The sequence below is a fragment of the Mesoplodon bidens genome (genome assembly GCF_964165515.1).
Source record: "Mesoplodon bidens genome assembly, chromosome: 8".
NCBI classification, from domain to species: Eukaryota; Metazoa; Chordata; class Mammalia; order Artiodactyla; family Ziphiidae; genus Mesoplodon; species Mesoplodon bidens.
Genome location: NC_138165.1, coordinates 40,450,385 through 40,469,241, shown reverse-complemented (window position 1 = coordinate 40,469,241; position 18,857 = coordinate 40,450,385). Strand labels below are relative to the sequence as shown.

The window sequence follows — 18,857 nt, the reverse complement described above, 5'->3', positions numbered from 1 at the left end:
GTTTATTAAATACACAAAGGTTAAAAAACATAAGTTGTTAGCCTCTAAAATAAAATATATGATTCCTACTACAACAGAAAATTCTTTATGAATTTTTTTAAAAACCAAGTTAAAATTGGAAAGAGAAGAATCGAATTCAATGATGAAGTGAGGCAATCATGTTACACTAAAAGCAAGGTACAGTCATAGAAAATATCAAATGAATATTTTCTGTGGAATAAAAGAAAGTCAAAGAAAATATATTCTGAATGTATGTAAAATGTTTAGGTTCTTTTGAACCAATAGCTTTACCTCTAGAATTCTATTCCAAAGATTTAACGAAAAATGCAGAAAAATTTATGTCAAGATATTTAATATATTATTATTTACAGAAAAAGTAAGGAAGAGTGTCTGATAATAGAAAAATTGTTAAGTACAGTGCAGAGGTTGAGACCACAGATAAGAAAGCCTTGGGTTCAGATTTCATCTGTGCCACATGGTAATCATGGGCAAATTATTGAACTTCTCTGAGCTTCAGCTTCCTTACCTGAAAACCTGTGGGCAATAATATTACCTATATCATAGGGATACTTTGAGAATTAATAAGCATGTTAAGCACCTAGCACGGTATCTGGCCTATTACATGCTCAATAATGGTTTGCCCTTAACATTATGTCTAAGGATGGATTACTTAGAGCCAAAAATAATGATGCTGTTTAAGAAGAGTTATTTCTTAATGACATAGGAAAGTACTTTGGCTATAATAAAAACCATACTTTGTTAAATGAAAAAATACTTTTGTTAAAGACAAATAGCATAGCAAATTCTATCCATCTAAATAAGTGTATCTAGCTATTCAAAATATTCACGGGAAAAAGACTGAAAAGAATATATGCTAAATGCTATGATGGGTATTTCTATTTAGTGGAATCGGGGTGAAGAAAATTGTGATATTCTCCTTTCTAATTCTTTTCATTTACTTAATGTCCACAATATTCCATAAATATTTATTACTCTTATAATTAGAAGGAAAATAGCTAAAGAGGTCACAGTATAATTTATTTGGGAAAGTCATGTTTAGTTGTCATTGTACTCAGGTGGCTGGGAAACCCTTATAGCAACAACCCTGTAAGCTCCTGTAGGCTTCGACCTCTACTCCTGAAATGAGCCACAGTTTATTCAGATGTTCTCATGTTCATGAGAACCACCCACCATGACTAAATAAGCACAGACTATAAATTTGCTATTATGGATCTCAACAATTAGTCACAAAGCCTCACAGCCAGAAAGTTCTTCTGAGATGATCTGGTTTAACTTTATCATTTAGAGATGAGAAAATTGGGGCTGTGTGGTAGTTAAAAACTTGCCCAGGAATAAGTGGACGTCCAACCTACAACTAAAACACTGTTTTTCAATCCAAATTCTTATGCTCTCACCATTCAGTGGATATGATTATAGTCCTCCCCAGCTGGAAAGATTTCTAGCAGCAAACTATCCAGGATATTTTTGTAAGCCATAGTCAGTTTCACTACTTGCCACACAATGAAAGTTGTACTAACAATTATTAAGCCAAAGTACAATTTCAATCTCCCTCTCTTCCCTCCCCTCGTCTTGCACACACAAACTCACGAAAGCATCACCAGGACCAATCACAACGACAATGACAACGACAACAATACCAACAATACAACAACAATTGGCTAGAGAACTAGAGAAGCCAACGTTTTCAAACTGCAAATTGATTAGGCAAATAATCAATGCTGCAGACCGGGGACAAAGAAGGATTTCATCTAAGGTACTCAGCACAGCAATTAAGTTGAGGCAGTAAAACAATGAAAATTGCTTCGGCATCTTTCAAAGCAACCACCAAAAATAATCTGAGTAATTTTTGTGTTACACACTTAGAGATTTCCTTTGAAGACACATGGACTTTGGCTCTCCCTGCTATGGTACTCTTTTTTACCAGGGGCTGTAGAAGCTGATGCCTGACTTATGGAAATGTCACCACCCATCAGTAGTGTTATATCATGACAGGAAAGCAGAAACCTACCAAGCCTCTTAGAAGCCATCTGAGACACCATGATCTCTCAAAGACCATCCAGTCAAACACCAGTCCCTTTTCCTCTCTTGCAAACATTATATCCCTTTGAAATCTGTCCCTCACAAGGTAGGGATATGCTTCATAATTTTTGTCTCTCAACATCTCACAAAGCTGCTTCTTGCTTAAGGTCGCTGTCCAGGGAAGAGAAGCAGAGGAGAAGCAGAACTCCTGATTTCCTTCCTATGGGTGAGCTTTTGTGACAGAAGCCTTGCTACACATGGACCAGTTCTCCCTGATGATCAAAGGCAGTATGGCCATCCATTACTGTTAGCCAGTGGTCACTGGCAAACATACGCAGCTGGCTTTGGAGAAAAGTGCCTAGAACTATTATAAGTTGATCGTTAAAGAGATCATCCATGCTTGGGTATATTTACGGCTTTCTTTTAAGAGAGAACTTAGAATAATCTAAAGAGGAAAGGGTCCAGCAGTCAATAAGTCCAGATTTAGGTTTCAAGATGCACAAAAATACCAAAAAACTTAACGATAATTTTTGATTTTATGCCCTGGCTCACAACTGCTTTCTTAAACTAAATATCCAGTCTCCAGTTATAAAATCTCCATTACTTTTATTTGAAAGGGAAATCCTGGTCAATCTTAAGTATAGTCAAGAAGTAGCTCCAAAACACATATTTCTGCCTTACCTCTTCATACGAACTGAAAGGTTTGGTGGGGATTAAATAGATGGTTATTTAATCACTTGAACCTTTTAATAAATTGTATAAGGTTTCAAGGAACTTGGCACAAATCAGAGCTTTCTGTGCCTATATTCTGAGCCTAGAATGTTGCCAGGGCTCAGGAAGTTAGGGTGCAGTGGCCCCCAAAAGGTAACACTCAAGGAAGGAAAGAGTATTAAATCCTAGTAAGTTTTACTTTTAAAGAAAAAATGCCAACTTTCTATCCAACAATTTAATCTGGATTTCAGTTTTATAAACTTCGCAGTTTGGAGGAACTCTTTCCAGTATTCCTCCTTTGAAAACATGCCGCCTGATTTGTGCAATGATGTTGTAAACACTGAGGCTTTGGTCAGTGAGCAAGCGATCTTGCCCCCAGAAGCAGCCAACTATCTGGGCTTTCTGGATGACATAATTAGGCCTCTCTCTCTCTCTTTTTTTTTTTTTTTTTTGCGGTACGCGGGCCTCTCACTGTTGTGGCCTCTCCCGTTGCGGAGCACAGGCTCCGGACGCGCAGGCTCAGCAGCCATGGCTCATGGGCCCAGCCGCTCCGCGGCATGTGGGATCTTCCCGGACCGGGGCATGAACCCGTGTCCCCCGCATCGGCAGGAGGACTCTCAACCACTGCGCCACCAGGGAAGCCCTAGGCCTCTCTTTTCTGATAAATACTTCTGAGTCCAAAGCTGCTTCTTGTTAAATATGGATGCCCATATAGATGCTACCAACCCTCTGTCATCTGCCCTTGTTAATTGTGCCTGCCTGGACACTCTCAAAGGCCATGGGCAAGGGAGTTCCTCAAAATCTGTTTGGGGTAATCACCCTTAATGATCTATCCAAAGCAAGATGGGATGCAGGGGTGACTGAAGTGACTCAATTAGGCTTACCCTAGCTCATGTTTCTGCAACACCACATGCTGACAGGATTTCTGGAATTATACATGAAAGTTGGGAGTCCCCTGACATTTTAGGGAGTTTGTTATTATGGGATGTGGGTCAGGGGTCAACGCTCTTCTGTCACCAGAAACTCAGAAAGCCCTCAGATGCTTTGTGCTATGAGAAAGGCTCATTTAAGCCATAATACAGCCTGGTATTTTGAACTGCTTCATCAGGGGTTCTGAAGTTCCATTAAAGAGGGAAAGAGTTGTCCTATAATCTTAGGAGCACAAGCCAGCACAGGAATGCTGTGCTGCTCCCTTTCATCTTCCGTTTCTATGCTTTAAGACCACATTCTTGATCCCACGGGTTGCCTACCGATTCCAAAGACCTTTATAATCACAAGCAAAGAACGCTACTTTGCATAACTAATATGTTTTCCCCAGAACTCAACTGCTTAAGCCCCGTAACTATTTTGTGCCCATGAAACATGACCAAGACAGCAACAATGATTATTACTAACTATAATGTGGGAGAGGGCAGAGAAAAAAAACCTCTTTCTGGCTTCAGAAATAAATTCTGAAGGCATGTGAAAATGAGAATCTGAACACCTAAAGGCACAAAAAGCAATTGAGAAGACTTCATTCTTTAGGCCAGGACAGTTTTTACTCTTCATCAAATCCTGAAAGGAGTTTCCATGCCAGAATTTACCATGTACCATATCAAGCATTTTAAACAATGGAATTAATAATATTTGGGCCCTTTTTTGTTAAAATGGGTGTTATTTTTAAGTAGAGTTTTTCTTACTGAAAAATGAACAATAGGCACATACCAGAGCCAGATCCAGAGGCAGTCACATCGTAAATCAGATCTTTTAGAGTTTTCCCAGCATTAACCAGATTGCACTCAGAAAGGGGCTCCTCCACATTTGGTCTCTTTTTCTTTCTGTAGGTGCACAGTCGACCTTGGCATGCCCATACTGTCAGCAGTGAAGCTATGGACAGGAGGCAAACTGGCACAGTAATAATAATGGTCAGCTCCATGGGTCCAAGTTTTGGGGCATTTGGTGATGCTGTAATCAAAAAAAGAAAGAACATGACCATATGTTAACCCACGTAAAGTATTTTAGAAATTGGAAATGCGATCACCAAAATTTTACATCTATAATGTGCAGCTACACAGTATGCACTCATGTTAGTTGGTGAAGACTCTATGATAAAAGCAAAGACGGGGAAAGGGAGTTGAGGTGAGGATGCAGTTGCAGTTCCGTTCTGCTAGGTGACAATGGAAGATAGAATTAGGATCATGGAAGGCACTAGCACCTGCGATCCTTTTTAAAACCTCCAAACCATTTGACATTTTATTACTATTTTCTCCCCATTTTTCAGCAATCCATCCTTAAGGCACATTCATTCTTTTAGCCACAGATAATTACTGAGCTCTTGCAATATGCTGCCACTATTCCAGGTGATGGAGATATAGCAGTGAGTGAGAGAGCCCAAATCCTTGCTCTGTGGTGCTTATGTTCTCATACAACCACAGATGGGTATGTAATACAAAAGCAAGAGATCATAAGTGCTATGAAGAAAAAGAAAGCAGAACAAAGAGACAAAGTGATGGTGGGACACTACTTTAGAGAGACTGGTCACAGAAGGCCACTCTGAGGAGGGGGCAGGGAGCTACAAGAGAATTATCTCAGGGAAGCATGTTCCCAGCAGAAGGAAAGCAAGTGCAAGGTGCCCTGAGGTGGAGAACTTCTTGGAGTGTTCAGGAACAATCTTTGCCTCAAGTGCAGTAAATGAGGAGAAAGGTAGAAGGAAATGGGGTCAGGGAGGTCAAAAAGAAAAAGATCATGTGGGGTCTTGAAGGCTAAAAGGACTGTGAATTGTATTCCAAGTGGAAGCTGGCACAGGGTTCTGAACAGACAAAAGATAGGATCTAACTTATATCTTGAGTGACCGTGGTGTGAACAGACACTAGGGGCACAAAGTAAAAGCTAAGAAACCAATTACAACGTATCTGGTATTTTCATGGTAAGCATTTTTGCCACAAACATTTTTGCTGAATAACTACTTGGCCATAAGGCAATACTGCTGTAAAAGATAAAATAACAAAAAATAAAGGTGACATTAAAAAGGAAACAATGAAACGGTGAAAAATGAATAACAAAATTTAAAAGACTTTATAGTGAAATACAAAATATTTGAATACATTTAAAATGTGTAAGAGATTCATGGTGATACTGCATAAATAACTAATTTTATCTAATGAGCTGTACCTAAGCACTTGTCTTCCAAGTCTTTCGTTCATAGTATTTTATACCTTTTTTTTTGCTTGTTGATTCGTCTCCTCATTCAGCATCACACATTTTCGCTAAAATTTATTCCTTAATTAAGAGAGGTATCAGTTTCCAAATGCTAGGATGCATACTTGTAACTGAGCTTTGTATTGCTTTATGAAAGTCTCTATGCTGTTGTTTGCTCTTGGCAAATTGTCACACGTCTATTGATAGACATTCCAAAGGTGCATGGGAAATGTGGGTTCAACTCTGCACCTTCAAATCACCGAAGGATTTGCAAGCCAATATGTTATCATTTTCTAGTATCGTATGCAATCTTGTTTTACATTCTCTTATTTCACACTTCCAGTAATTTATTACCGTCTTTTCTATCAAGTCGATATAATTGTTATCATCCAGTATTTTAAGACCGCCACACCTACTCATCACTGTAGAGACCATTATGAGGGCTAAGGTTTATCTAATATAAAAATAGGAGCACTCCATCAATGGAGAAATGAAACCAAACTGTCAACCAGTTATTTCATCTTTCATGGCAAAATTACCTTACGGCCAATTAGTTATATGGCAAAAACTGTTTGCTGCAAAAATGTTTGCGGCGAGGATGTTTACCTGGAAAATACCTACAACCCAATTAGAAGCCTGATGCAATTATGCAGGCAGAGATGATGGTTTTGGCTGACAACTCTATCTAAAATAGTACTTCCTTCTCACTCCCCATTCACTCTCTATACCCTTGTCCTGTTTTATTTAACTTCCTGGATCTTATCACCACCTGGCACATCATAGATTCATTTATTTATTATCTGATTTCTTCCAAAAAACATATGCTAGTTCTTAATGAGAGGAAGAATTAAGTCACTCCTCAGACTTCCTTTTTGGTAATGACAACCCAGGAGAGCTTATTATACTAAATGTACTTGAATTTTACTTACAACATGTTAACCAGAATATGTGAACATAATTTGAAAACAAATATTATTTAATTCTAAAGGAAAAAGAATCAAATTCCTCAAAGATGTGTTCATAAAAGTTTCACTATAAGCCTAAAAATAGTAGTCTATCTACTACCAATGAGTAAAATATTTAAAACTGTTAAGTGAACTTTGGAAACAAACATATTTCATGCTCTTCTACTTTGTGAATTTTGGCAGATCACCAACTTTCCTTCTCCTGAGTGTTGCAGGATTCCTCTGAAATCTTTAGAAGTTGTACAGGTGCATATGAGGACAGCTTGGACTTGAGTGTTCTTAGGACAAGGTGATAAAAGAGATCTCAGACTTGACTTTGAATGAGAAATCATTAACCATGGAAGTTGCACTTCTGAAGTTTGCTGTTATAAAAAAGTTTTATAATCCACTTCATAATAATCTTTCAAATCTACATTTCAAGTTGCATCCATATTTTTATGTCCTCACAAAGGTATTCCAGGAATTCTAAGAAAGCCACAGAATGTACTTAACCATTTGCAACTTACACAAACATGTACCTAAACATGTTTTTAAAAATAAAACTCCACTACTGGATACATTTATATGGCTAAATTTTATTTTGATACATGTTATTAGGAACTATCAATATAAACATTACTGTTAAAAAGCTTATTGATTGTCTTCATTTTAGTAAAGCTCTATTAAGCAGAACTCAGATCATCACTATGGCAACCAATAAAGAGGCGAAAGGTCAGCAAGCCTGAAAATAGAATAATATCTATAAAAGTGCACTGCTCTGGTGATGGCTACTCCTCTCAGGGATGTTTATTACAGATGGGCAATGTTTCTACTTTTGTGAACAATTTACTGAAACGAGTTAGTAAGAAAAAAAGATGACTCAGGTAGAAAAAGGCTAGCAACACCATCCAGAAAGAGCTCCTTAAGCACTGAGCAATTTTTAAGGCAAACATTTGTAAAACTATCTTCTAAACCAAATGTTGATTGTAATCTCTACAGGAGACAAATGAAGAAAACTGTTGTCTACACCCAATGGTCATGGTAGAAAAAGACAGTAGTGCAGTTAAGAATACATTTTAATAAGTTATCTCGGATGAAAATATTAATTTTTCTAACAGATTTTACATTCTTTTTTGTTTGTTTGTTTTGCGGTACGCGGGCCTCTCACTGTTGTGGCCTCTCCCGTTGTGGAGCACAGGCTCCGGACGCACAGGCTCAGCGGCCATGGCTCACGGGCCCAGCCGCTCCGCGGCATGCGGGATCTTCCCGGACTGGGGCACGAACCCGTGTCCCCTGCATCGGCAGGTGGACTCTTAACCACTGTGCCACCAGGGAAGCCCCAGATTTTACATTCTTGATCGTAGGAGAACTCTTGTTTTTGTTTTTTGTTTTTTGCTTTTTAAAATATTTTTTCCATTTCTATAATTTTATTTATTTTTATTTTTTTGTCTGCATTGGGTCTTCATTGCTGTGCACAGGCTTTCTCTAGTTGCAGCAAGCGGGGACTACTCTTTGTTGTGGTGCACGGGCTTCTCATTGCAGTGGCTACTCTTGTTGCAGAGCAGGGCTCTAGGCATGCGGGTTTCAGTAGTTGCAGCATGTGGGCTCAGTAGTTGTGGCTCGCAAGCTCTAGAGCACAGGCTCAGTAGTTGTGGTGCACGGGCTTAGTTGCTCCGTGGCATGTGGGATCTTCCTGGACCAGGGATCAAAACCGTGTCCCCTACATTGGCAGGTGGATTCTTAACCACTGTACTGCCAGGGAAGTCCCAGGAGAACTTTTATTATTTGATAATTTCCAATTTTTGAGACCATGTCAACTGAGGTGATTTCTCCATGGAATAAGCAGCTCCATGGTGGCATACGTTAATCCCAAAAGTGAGGTCTGGGAGTGCTGCATTGTTAACTCTAGTTATTTCACTCTCTAGTAAATTAAATAGAAGAGACTGGGAAAAAAGAGACAAGCACTAGCCCACATGAATGAGAGTCTAGCTTACAAAAGTCTCCCCTATGTAAGTTCTGCAGTCCATTAAACCAAGATGACGCAGGGGAAGGAGGTATTAACAAGCCAGGAAGAAGGGAATGTATGAGGTGGAAGATTCTGTGCAGCTGGAGGAAATCATACAAAAGGCAAAAGATTGTAAGAAGGTAAGAACAAAAAAAGGGAGAGGAAAAAAGAAGGAAGGAGGGAGGAAGGAAGGAAGAAAAAGGAAAGGAAGGAGGAATTTTTAAAAATTATTTTTGTGAATTTGCAGCTTTCCCTAGAGACAGGAGTGGAACTGGTGATTGTGAAAGCAGTGGTGGTTACTACTGCCCAAATAAAGTTCAGAACCAGTTTAGATGCCTCAGCTTCTCCCAGGACAGTTCCTGTTACCTCCTCTCCACCTCCTATTTCTGGCTTTAGGGAGGCAAACTTCTCAAGATGAAAAGAAAAAGATGAGAAAATGTGGGCATGATCTCCACGTTTCTTCCCCTGTTGACCTTTTCTCTTTCTTTATTAAAAGTATGAAAAATTATTGATGTTTATGAGATTTATATGACCTTCATATTAATTAATTTCTATTTCTTTAGTATATGCTAATAGGAGGAGATGCCTTAGAACTGAGGAGAGATGTAGACTTGATCAGTGGCTTCAAATAACACAAAAATCCTGTAGTATATTTGTGTTCAACTTAAAGGTATATTTCTTCACTGTATTTGAATGGTATTCAACTGACTAGAAACTGATATATTACAATGGAGCGATGTACAGAAAATAAGGATATAGTGACTGAAAAGATATATACTGGCTGGACAGCTGTTTAAAAACAAATCTGAGCAAAGAAAACAGAGGTCTTCATCCAGATGAAGTGAATTTTTATGAACCATTTCAAGGTTAGTGCTTCCTTCCCAAAAGTTGCTATAGCAAGTAGCTATATAAATTTAAGAGGGTCCAAAGCACCCCTAAAGAAACCACAAACTAATTTAGCATTGAACCACTCTTAATCCTTTTATCAAAAGTTTTCCCTAAGTGAAAAGATGCTATTATTGCAAGGTTGAATCCATGAATGTATAAATATCAAGTCTTCAACTGCCTCCCTATCACCCGCCCGCCCCCCGCCCACCCCAGGAAAAGGGAAGCATTTGTTTCTCCAGCTTGTGGCTTTGAAATGTTCTCAGAATAAAGCAACCAAAAAGACAGTGTTGCTCGAGATGCTTTCTGATAGGTCTGTTTCTGTCCTGGCACCAGAAGAAATGCCACTAGGAACAACTGAATGACATGGTGATGTACAGTCCATCTACCTACCCTATAAACTTCTATGACCTCTGACTTCAGTTAAAGAACTTTTTGTTTAGTTCACAGGTCTCTGGGGGGAAAGTGTGGAAATAATACGTGCAGCTGAAACAGAAAAAAGAAATACATTACCTCTAAGATATTCAAAGCTACCTTGCTAATTAGCTCAACAAGAATGATTTCTTTTGTCAAAAAGAGTGACATGTTAAGCAATGAGAAATCTCCCAAATCTTCTCCTTTACCTGCCATTTCAAAGCACCCAGAAATATGGGTACCATTATCTCAAACATTTGCCTTATGGTAATGAAAATACATTTCTAATTGATTTCTTGTTGCTTTACTAAATTGGTTCAAATCCTGGAACCAAATGGGTTGGTGTGTATAATATTGCACTGAGAACAACTCTCTGGGATGGGGAGCAGAGAGTGGGGCACAGTCCACATCTTTGTGGAATTTAAAATCTACTAAGGGATACATGACCCATCTAGGGTACAATTCCAAAGCAATTTGGCTGGTAAAATTATGGAGAAAACTTTATGTAGGAGCGAGAGATGTGGCAGATAAGAAAAAGATCATGATGAAGAGTTCCATTCATGATGAATCAATCTAGTATAAAGAATCTGTAACTAAAACTGTACATGTGTGAAGCACACACATGGGAAGTAGAACGGGTCCAAGGAGTTAAGTCACAAACGCAGTTTTATTTGTCTAACACTTCCATGTAATTCTTTACTCCTGATTACAGGGAGCCCTCCACTACCACCCCCCCGCCACGAGAGCTTGTCTTAGCCTCCTACTTCTTCACAGTGACCCTTATATTTATAAATGCCACCAGAAAAAATGCAGTTAGAAGTTAATTTGGTTAGATCCCTCCAACATGCTTCACTATAGGGGGAAGCAAATGGTGCCCCTTCTTCACAGAGTGAGAATATCCTGTCAAACAGGTTGTTTCTGATCAACATGAACCTCAAGTACTGAACAATGGCAGAATATTTTCTAATCTAGAGATCCAACTGAGCCATGACAGTGACAGAAATAACATGAGAATTATTTCTGCCTTTTAACCATACCAGATGTGGTATTGATGGGCCATTCCGTCATTCAGTGCTCAGTCTATAAATGGCTACTAGTATACAAGGTCTACATCTGGCCTGAGTTTATGCATGTGTAACAGGCAGAGAGCACCACACTTCAAAATATTTCCTGGGGGCTTCCCTGGTGGCACAGTGGTTGAGAGTCCGCCTGCCGATGCAGGGGACGCGGGTTCGTGCCCCGGTCTGGGAAGTTCCCACATGCCGCTCCGCGGCTGGCCCCGTGAGCCATGGCCGCTGAGCCTGTGCGTCCGGAGCCTGTGCTCCGCAACGGGAGAGGCCACAACAGTGAGGGGCCTGCATACCGCAAAAAATATATATATATATATATTTATATATATATATTTCCTGGCTAGTTCCCTTTGTGCTGCCAGTTTTCTGGGAGGAACACTGAGAAGTCTCAAACCTTCTTTTGTCCACCAGCACCTGAATTTAAAAATAACAATGATTTTATATATTAAGGAAATAAGAATGTTAGATTGAAGAGTATAATCTTTGGCATAAGGGGTAGGAAGAACTCTGACTCAAGCAGATGTGAGATTAATACAATGTAGGAAGAATTCAAATCGGCTTCACAGTTTTTCTTAAGTTTAGGGCACGCACCAGAGATCAGTTTCTTAATCTGTCATCAAAACACATATTCTTTTTTTATTTATTAATTTTTTATTTTATATTGATTTACCATGTTGTGTTAGTTTCAGGTGTACAGCAAAGTGATTCAGTTATACATACTCATATATCTATTCTTTTTCAGATTATTTTCCCATACAGGTTATAACAGAGTATTGAGTAGAGTTCCCTGTGCTATACAGTAGGTCCTTGTTGATTATCTATTTTATATATAGTAGTGTGTATTCTTGAATGATACATATCTATAAAGAAATTAGATAGAAATTACTCAAAGAATATTTTAATTTTTTTAAGCCAAACTTTTACTTAAGAAAAATGAAAGTTCCTTGGAAGAAGCACCCTATCTCATAGCTGAGGGCGTTGTTCAAAGAAGGCACTTAAAAATATTGGTGACAAAGAAAAGTTACACTTCTCTGTCCTAAAGTTCATGCTAATAGAATTTCTCCCTCAGCTAACACATTCACACAAAGCAGCTTGTCCGTTTGGAAAAGACTGACATAAGATAATGATATTTTGACCCAGTTCAACATCCTGTATATGATAATCACCTGAAAAATATTTGAGTAAACAGGTAATAGTATTTATGTGACTGAGAAGAGTAGGGCTTACATCGTGTAAAATCCTCAATTTAGAATTGGTTATAAATTTTATTTTCAATTTCCTATGAATCCCTATGAACAAAATTTCATAATTAAAATCAGTGTACTTGTTCCTTGAGACAAGAAATGTTTCCTATATTAAACATTTAAAGTACAAGTTTGACTTTTTGTATGCTTATATTTCATAGACTTTTCAAAATGTAAAAATCATAGCATCTTTCAGCTTATGGGGAAAAAAAATCCCTGTTTGGCACACCTGTCAGGTGTGTGGGGAATCCTCAGAGAATGAGCTACAAATGGATTTGTTCATGTGGTGGCAGAACAATTCCACAAGGGGTCCCATGAGTATTTCTCAGCATGCTGATGTCACCTTACACTGCCTAGAGCAATGAATTTACATTTAAAATAGAAAACCATAAAAGTTGAGACAACAATGGATTTTTAAAAGGGATTAAGATAGCAAGACTTTTCAGCTCCCCAAAGAATAATATTCACTACCTGAGTCTGCAAATTTTTATAATTATAGCATGCTTTAAAATGATTAATTTTGATAAATTCAATTCTAATGTTTTCACATTTTATCTTCCTTCAAATGTAATCCTTCAGTTTTCCTTAAAGTCTAATTTAGACATGTGCCTAACAATATGCATTGTTCATCTACCCTAGCTGATATAAATAATAAATTGTTCTTTGTTTCTTTACACAATTGAGAACAGGAAGGTGAAAATTGTACTGAGGTTAATTAGGAAAGTACCCACATTTTAATGTTGTGCATGTATTTTCTTTATTGAAACTAATTATTTGAATTAGTCAAAAATACAATAGTATTAAAATAGTGTATTGAACTCCAAAAGGAAAAATCAGAAATTATTATTACACTTACCCTTTCAAGTACTGTATGTTTTGGTAGCAAAATGGGAACAAAGATACCCAGAACTTGAATGTTTTTGTTGAATACTCTATTTCCGTATGAAGGGTGGTAATTAGTGCACGCATAAACTAAATAGCAGTTCCTATAAAAATTAACCCTATATATAAGAGGCTTCTCTAGCCCAGGTTTCCTGACCTTATCCTCGATGAATTTTCATAGACAATTTTAGAATGTTCTTGATGCTATTTGACATCACCACTATTTCTCTGAGCATGTCTCTGATGTCACCTAGAGTCACCAGAAATCATTTGTTACAAATCACAATGCAACCCACTATGAAAGAAACAAGCAACAAAATGTGATTCCTTCACATAGGAAAGACATGTTTTAATAATAAGAAAGGAAAGTCAGACATAAAATTATATTAAACAGAATAACTCAACTATATTAAAATAGAAAATATACTAAACTACTGAGAGTAGGAACTCTAGGCCAGTGGATATAAGTTCAATAGGTATTGAATGAGTGAATGAATGAACAAGGAAAGCTCATGCCCAATAAGGAAATCAGTCACTTCTGCTTCAGCCAACTTCAAGAATGCCAAATCTTCTGATTTTTTCAAGATAAGCCAGATGCCTGGATTTTTATACTGACTCAATGTTTAACATTATAAAGAAACTCACTTTTTTTCCCCAGAAACTATGTAGATCAAATGAAACCTGTCTGTGGGTCAGGTACAACCAATAAGCAGGTAGAACTCTCAATGACTTGTTTTGCTGTTTCTATGTTCATTAGAATTAGATTTAGCTACTAATGACAGAGGAAACTATATAGAAGTTTCCTTTTCTCTTTCATGTAAAAGAAATTTGAAGATGGATAGTCCAATGTTAGCAGGTTGGCTCCATGTCGTTTTTGGTCAGGGTCCTTTCAGCTCCCTTGTTTCCATCCTTATCATGTAGTCATTATCCTCATGGTCCAAGGCAGCTGCTAAACTCCATCCTTTACATCCAGGCAGCATGATGGAGGATGGCATATAAGGTGCCAGTTCTGTTTTAAATGAGTCTTCTCAGAAGTTCTCCAAAACACTGCCAGTCAACTCATTAGCCACAACTTACGCCAAACCTACCAGTAAGAGTAGCTGAAAATACTGTCAGTTGGAGGGAGAGCCATACACCTAGCTAAGTCTAGGTTCTGCTACTCAATGGGTATTGGAGGAAACTAGATGTCTTTGAAACATTTATAGTCTTAGCAAACTTTGATCCAATAGATTTTTTCATTAGAAAAAGAACACATTTGCAACAAAACAAACAGTATAAAAATTTATAAAGAAAGAATTAAATAATGTCCTCAGCCGGTTAGCTCTCCGATATCAACTCCGGATGTTAAGAGAATGTGTAATTTTCATAAATTTACCCATATTCAAAAGTTACTTTGGGACTTCCCTGGTGGCCCAGCTGTTAAGACTCTGTGTTTCCAATGCAGGGGGTGCGGGTTCGATCTTTGGTTGGGGAGCTAAGATCCTTCGTGCCGCGCGGTGTGGCCAAAAAAAGTTACTTTGAAACTTGATGTTTTGTTTTCCTTTTGTTGTGAAATATAATAAATATAGAGAAAAGTGCATACAACATATACACTGAGCATAAAAATAATTATAAACCCCCATGGATCACCAGCCCCCTTACCCCCTACCTGTTCCCCAACTCGGAGATACCCCACATGATCATATCCTTTCCCAACCTCCAGAGTAATCATTATCCTGATTTGGCAAATAATCATTTCTCTGTTCTTGTACTGTGCTTCCCAGAATTCCTTTTCCTGTATTGTTACAGGTTAAAGTTGGGATACTTACATATATGTTCATAAATGAGAATGGCTTGTAATTTCCTTTTTACATACTGTCTTTGTTGGCTTTTGATATCAAGGTTATGCATAAAAGGAGTTAAGGAGTGTTTCCTCTTTGTCCATGTTTTGGAAGAGTTGTGTAACAGTTACACAGTTATCTGTTCCTGGAAATTTAGCAGAATTTTGTGGTAGAACGTCTTGGGCTTTGAAATTTTCCTTACAGATATGTCATAAGACTATTATAATTTACATTATAACTTTCTAAAAATTAGGTTGCTCATAAATCATGTTGTTTCAACCTTATGTAGTCTCACTGGTTTTTTAAAAAAATCTACTTATTCTATCAATTACCAAGACAGTGGTGAATCTCCTTCTGAGATCATGGACTTCTTTATTTCTCCTTATAGATCTGTAAATATTTTATTTATTTATTTATTTATTTATTTACATCTTTATTGGAGTATAATTGCTTTACAATGGTGTGCTAGTTTCTGCTTTATAACAAAGTGAATCAGTTATACATATACATATGTTCCTATATCTCTTCTCTCTTGCGTCTCCCTCCCTCCCACCCTCCCTATTTTTTTCTTTAGTTTTGAGGCCATATTCTTTTTGGCTGTATTGGGTTTTTATTGCTGCACACGGGCTTTCTCTAGTTGCGGCGAGTGTGGACTACTATTCCTCGCGGTGCGCAGGCTTCTCATTGTGGTGGCTTCACTTGTTGCAGAGCATGAGCTCTAGGCACGTGGGCTTCAGTAGTTGCAGCACGCAGGCTCAGTAGTTGTGGCATGCGGGCCCTAGATCATACGGGCTTTAGTAGTTGTGGCACATGGGCTCAGTAGTTGTGGCTCACAGGCTCTAGAGCGCAGGTTCAGTAGCTGTGGTGCACGGCCTTAGTTGCTCTGCAGCATGTGGGGTCTTCCTGGACCAGGGATCAAACCTGTGTTCCCTGCACTGGCAGGTGTATTTTTAACCACCGTGCCACCAGGAAAGTCTGAGACCATATTCTTAAGTACACAGAAATTTAAATTTATTAAGAATCCCAGGTAGGGACTTTCCCTGGTGGTCCAGTGGTAAAGAATCTGCCTTGCAATGCAGGGGACACAGGTTTGATCCCTGGTGAGGGAACTAAGATCCCACATGCTGCAGGGCAACTAAGCCCGCGTGCCACAACTACTGAGCTCGCGCACCTCAACTAGAGAGCCTGCATGCCGCAAACTACAGAGCCCACACACTCTGGAACCCTTGCACCACGGAGCCCATGTGCCACAACTAGAGAAGAGAAAACGCATGCCACAACTAGAGAGAAGCCTGTGTGCCACAGTGAGGAGCCCACGCACCACAACGAAAGATCCTGTATGCCTCAACGAAGATCCTGTGTACCACAACTAAGACCCGATGCAGCCAAAAATAAATTAAAAGAAAAGAATCCCTGGTAAATTGAAACTTTAATCATTAAAAAGTGAACTTTTTAACTCTAGTAATTTTTTTTTCATTGAAGTTAATTTTGCCTGCTAGTAATATGTCAACATTTTTATTAGTGTAATATATGCATGGTATATGTAAAAGCACATATCAAACCTTCTTATACTTTCCTCTATTTGTCACCCTCTCTTCCATATTTTCCATTATGTATTTTCTTTATTACTGAATACAAAATAGTTTCTTCGGCCCGTATTTCAGATCCCTAATTCTCTCTTCAGTTGTTGTTATACAAATTGTTGTTAAACCTATACATTAAGTTTCTAATTTTTGTCATTGTATCTTTAATTTTAAAAAGTTTTCTTCAATATTGTTCAAATCTGTTAGGTCTTTTTTTATAATTTCCTATTCTCTAACAAATGTTTTCAAATTCGCCTTTTGTTTTTTTAAACAGAGAATAGCTACTCTATAATTATTGTCTGATAATTCCAATATATGAAACTTTGTGCTCTCTTCTATTGGCTGATGCTCATGCTGCTTTGAACCTCTGTAAGCTTGGAGTGCTTGTTCTTCATTATGTACTTCTCATGTCCTTGAAAAAGCGTTTGTTGTGTCTCTTTGAGACCTAATATTAAAGTGCCTTTCTCCAGAGAGTTTGAACTTTCTTCTGGCAGGCAACTGGGGACACTATTAGTCTGGGTATACTTTTAAAAAGTTTTTCTTCTGGAAAGTACCACTTAGACAATGGAAACTCAGGTTTGAAATCCATGTGATGGCTATGCTATGTCCACAGCTTCTCAAGAATTAGGTTTTTGGTTTGTTTTAAAGTTGTTGCTTTCCATTATTTCTTTTTTTCCCCTGCTCTGCTTAGTAATAAACCCAAGCCTCCTCCCTGGGGTTAGAAGGAGATGTATTTACATCTGGTTTAAACTTGCAATAAGGAAAGAGACCTTTGATAATTCTGCTAAACATGGCAGTTTCTATTTGATGACCCAATCTGAGCAAATCATGTTTTTTTACTTTTGTCTTCCCTGAATCTTGAGATTGCTAATAGCAAAACCCAACATTTCCCTTGTTAGAAAAAGCAGATACACATGAGGAAAAAAATGTACTAGATAAGAGTATCAGAAAGTTAGATAATAATGTCTTAAACAATAATGGTGTTCACCAATTCACATAAAAAGAAAACTGGAAATAGGCTGTTGACACTGTTGAGTCTCTTTGTTAACAAATCATAGAAAGAAACTACTTCCAGATTTCTTGTCATGCTGAGGCTATGAACTCCTTCACTGGTTAAGATATTATCTAAGTTTCTGATACTTTTAGTTGAAAACATCCTCCTTTACCTTTTACCAATCCAGTGGGTGGAAAATAATAGTATGTTGTTTTAATTTGCACCTCCCCAGCTATTAGTTTTGTTGAACATCTTTTCAATACTTGACCACTTTGAAGATTCTCTTCTGTAAAATTTCCATGTGTGTTTTTTGCCCAATTTTTCATTTAGCACCCCCTCTCCTTCTCTCTTTCCACTTTCTCCCTTGTCATGTACACAGGCATGTGCACATGCACACACACACAGACACAGAGGCTCTTTATCTTTTAAATAGTTATTTTTTTCCAGTCATATATGCTACAAATATCTCTATCCCATATTTCACTTATCTTGGTTTTATTTATGTTATCTTTTATTATTCATTTTTATTTTAGTTTGCTTGTAGTCAATTATATCTGTCTTTTCCTTTTACAGCAATTGGATTTCCTGTCTTACTTAAAAACAGCTTCCATACTGTAAAGTCATAAAAACCCTTTTTTTCCCTAAATTTTCCTCTGACATTTAACTTGTTTTATGTTTCACAATTAGATATTTAATCAAGCTTTAATTTATTTTTGTATATGGTATGACACTGTGGTACAGCCCTGTTTTCTTCCAGATGGATAGATAATTATGCCAGCATCATTTCAAAAATAAACCATCCTGGAGTTTCCACTTCTGCCAAGTTACACTTTAGATGTCCACAGAGCCCTTCTTAGTACAGCACACACAAAAATGCTGAATAAAATATAAATGAAAAACTCTTTTTTCTATTATATGATTAACCTGGTAGGAAAATTAATGAATTGCTCAGCAGCCAAAAATAAAATGCAAATCCAAGGAGGTATCTGAGCACTGGGACTGTCATTTACCCTGGAGGCATCTGCCAGTTCTTGGTAGTTAAGTGCTTAGTTTATCAGATTATATAACAAGATCAGGAAATAAAACAT

General features: G+C 37.8%; 1 protein-coding gene across 3 annotated transcripts in view; it reads right to left on the bottom strand.

Moving 5' to 3' along the window:
- ACVR1C (activin A receptor type 1C) overlaps window positions 1-18,857 on the bottom strand; it is a gene marked incomplete at both ends in the record, with an annotated part of 83,244 nt that overhangs the window by 13,683 nt on the left and 50,704 nt on the right. The window contains one exon of one of the 3 annotated variants that reach the window (XM_081242757.1): window positions 4,456-4,695. The exons of the other annotated variants lie outside the window; for them this stretch is intronic. Within the exon in view, the coding sequence (XP_081098883.1) occupies window positions 4,456-4,695 (240 nt within the window). The remainder of the gene's footprint in view (window positions 1-4,455; window positions 4,696-18,857) is intronic. 3 annotated transcript variants of the gene reach the window in all.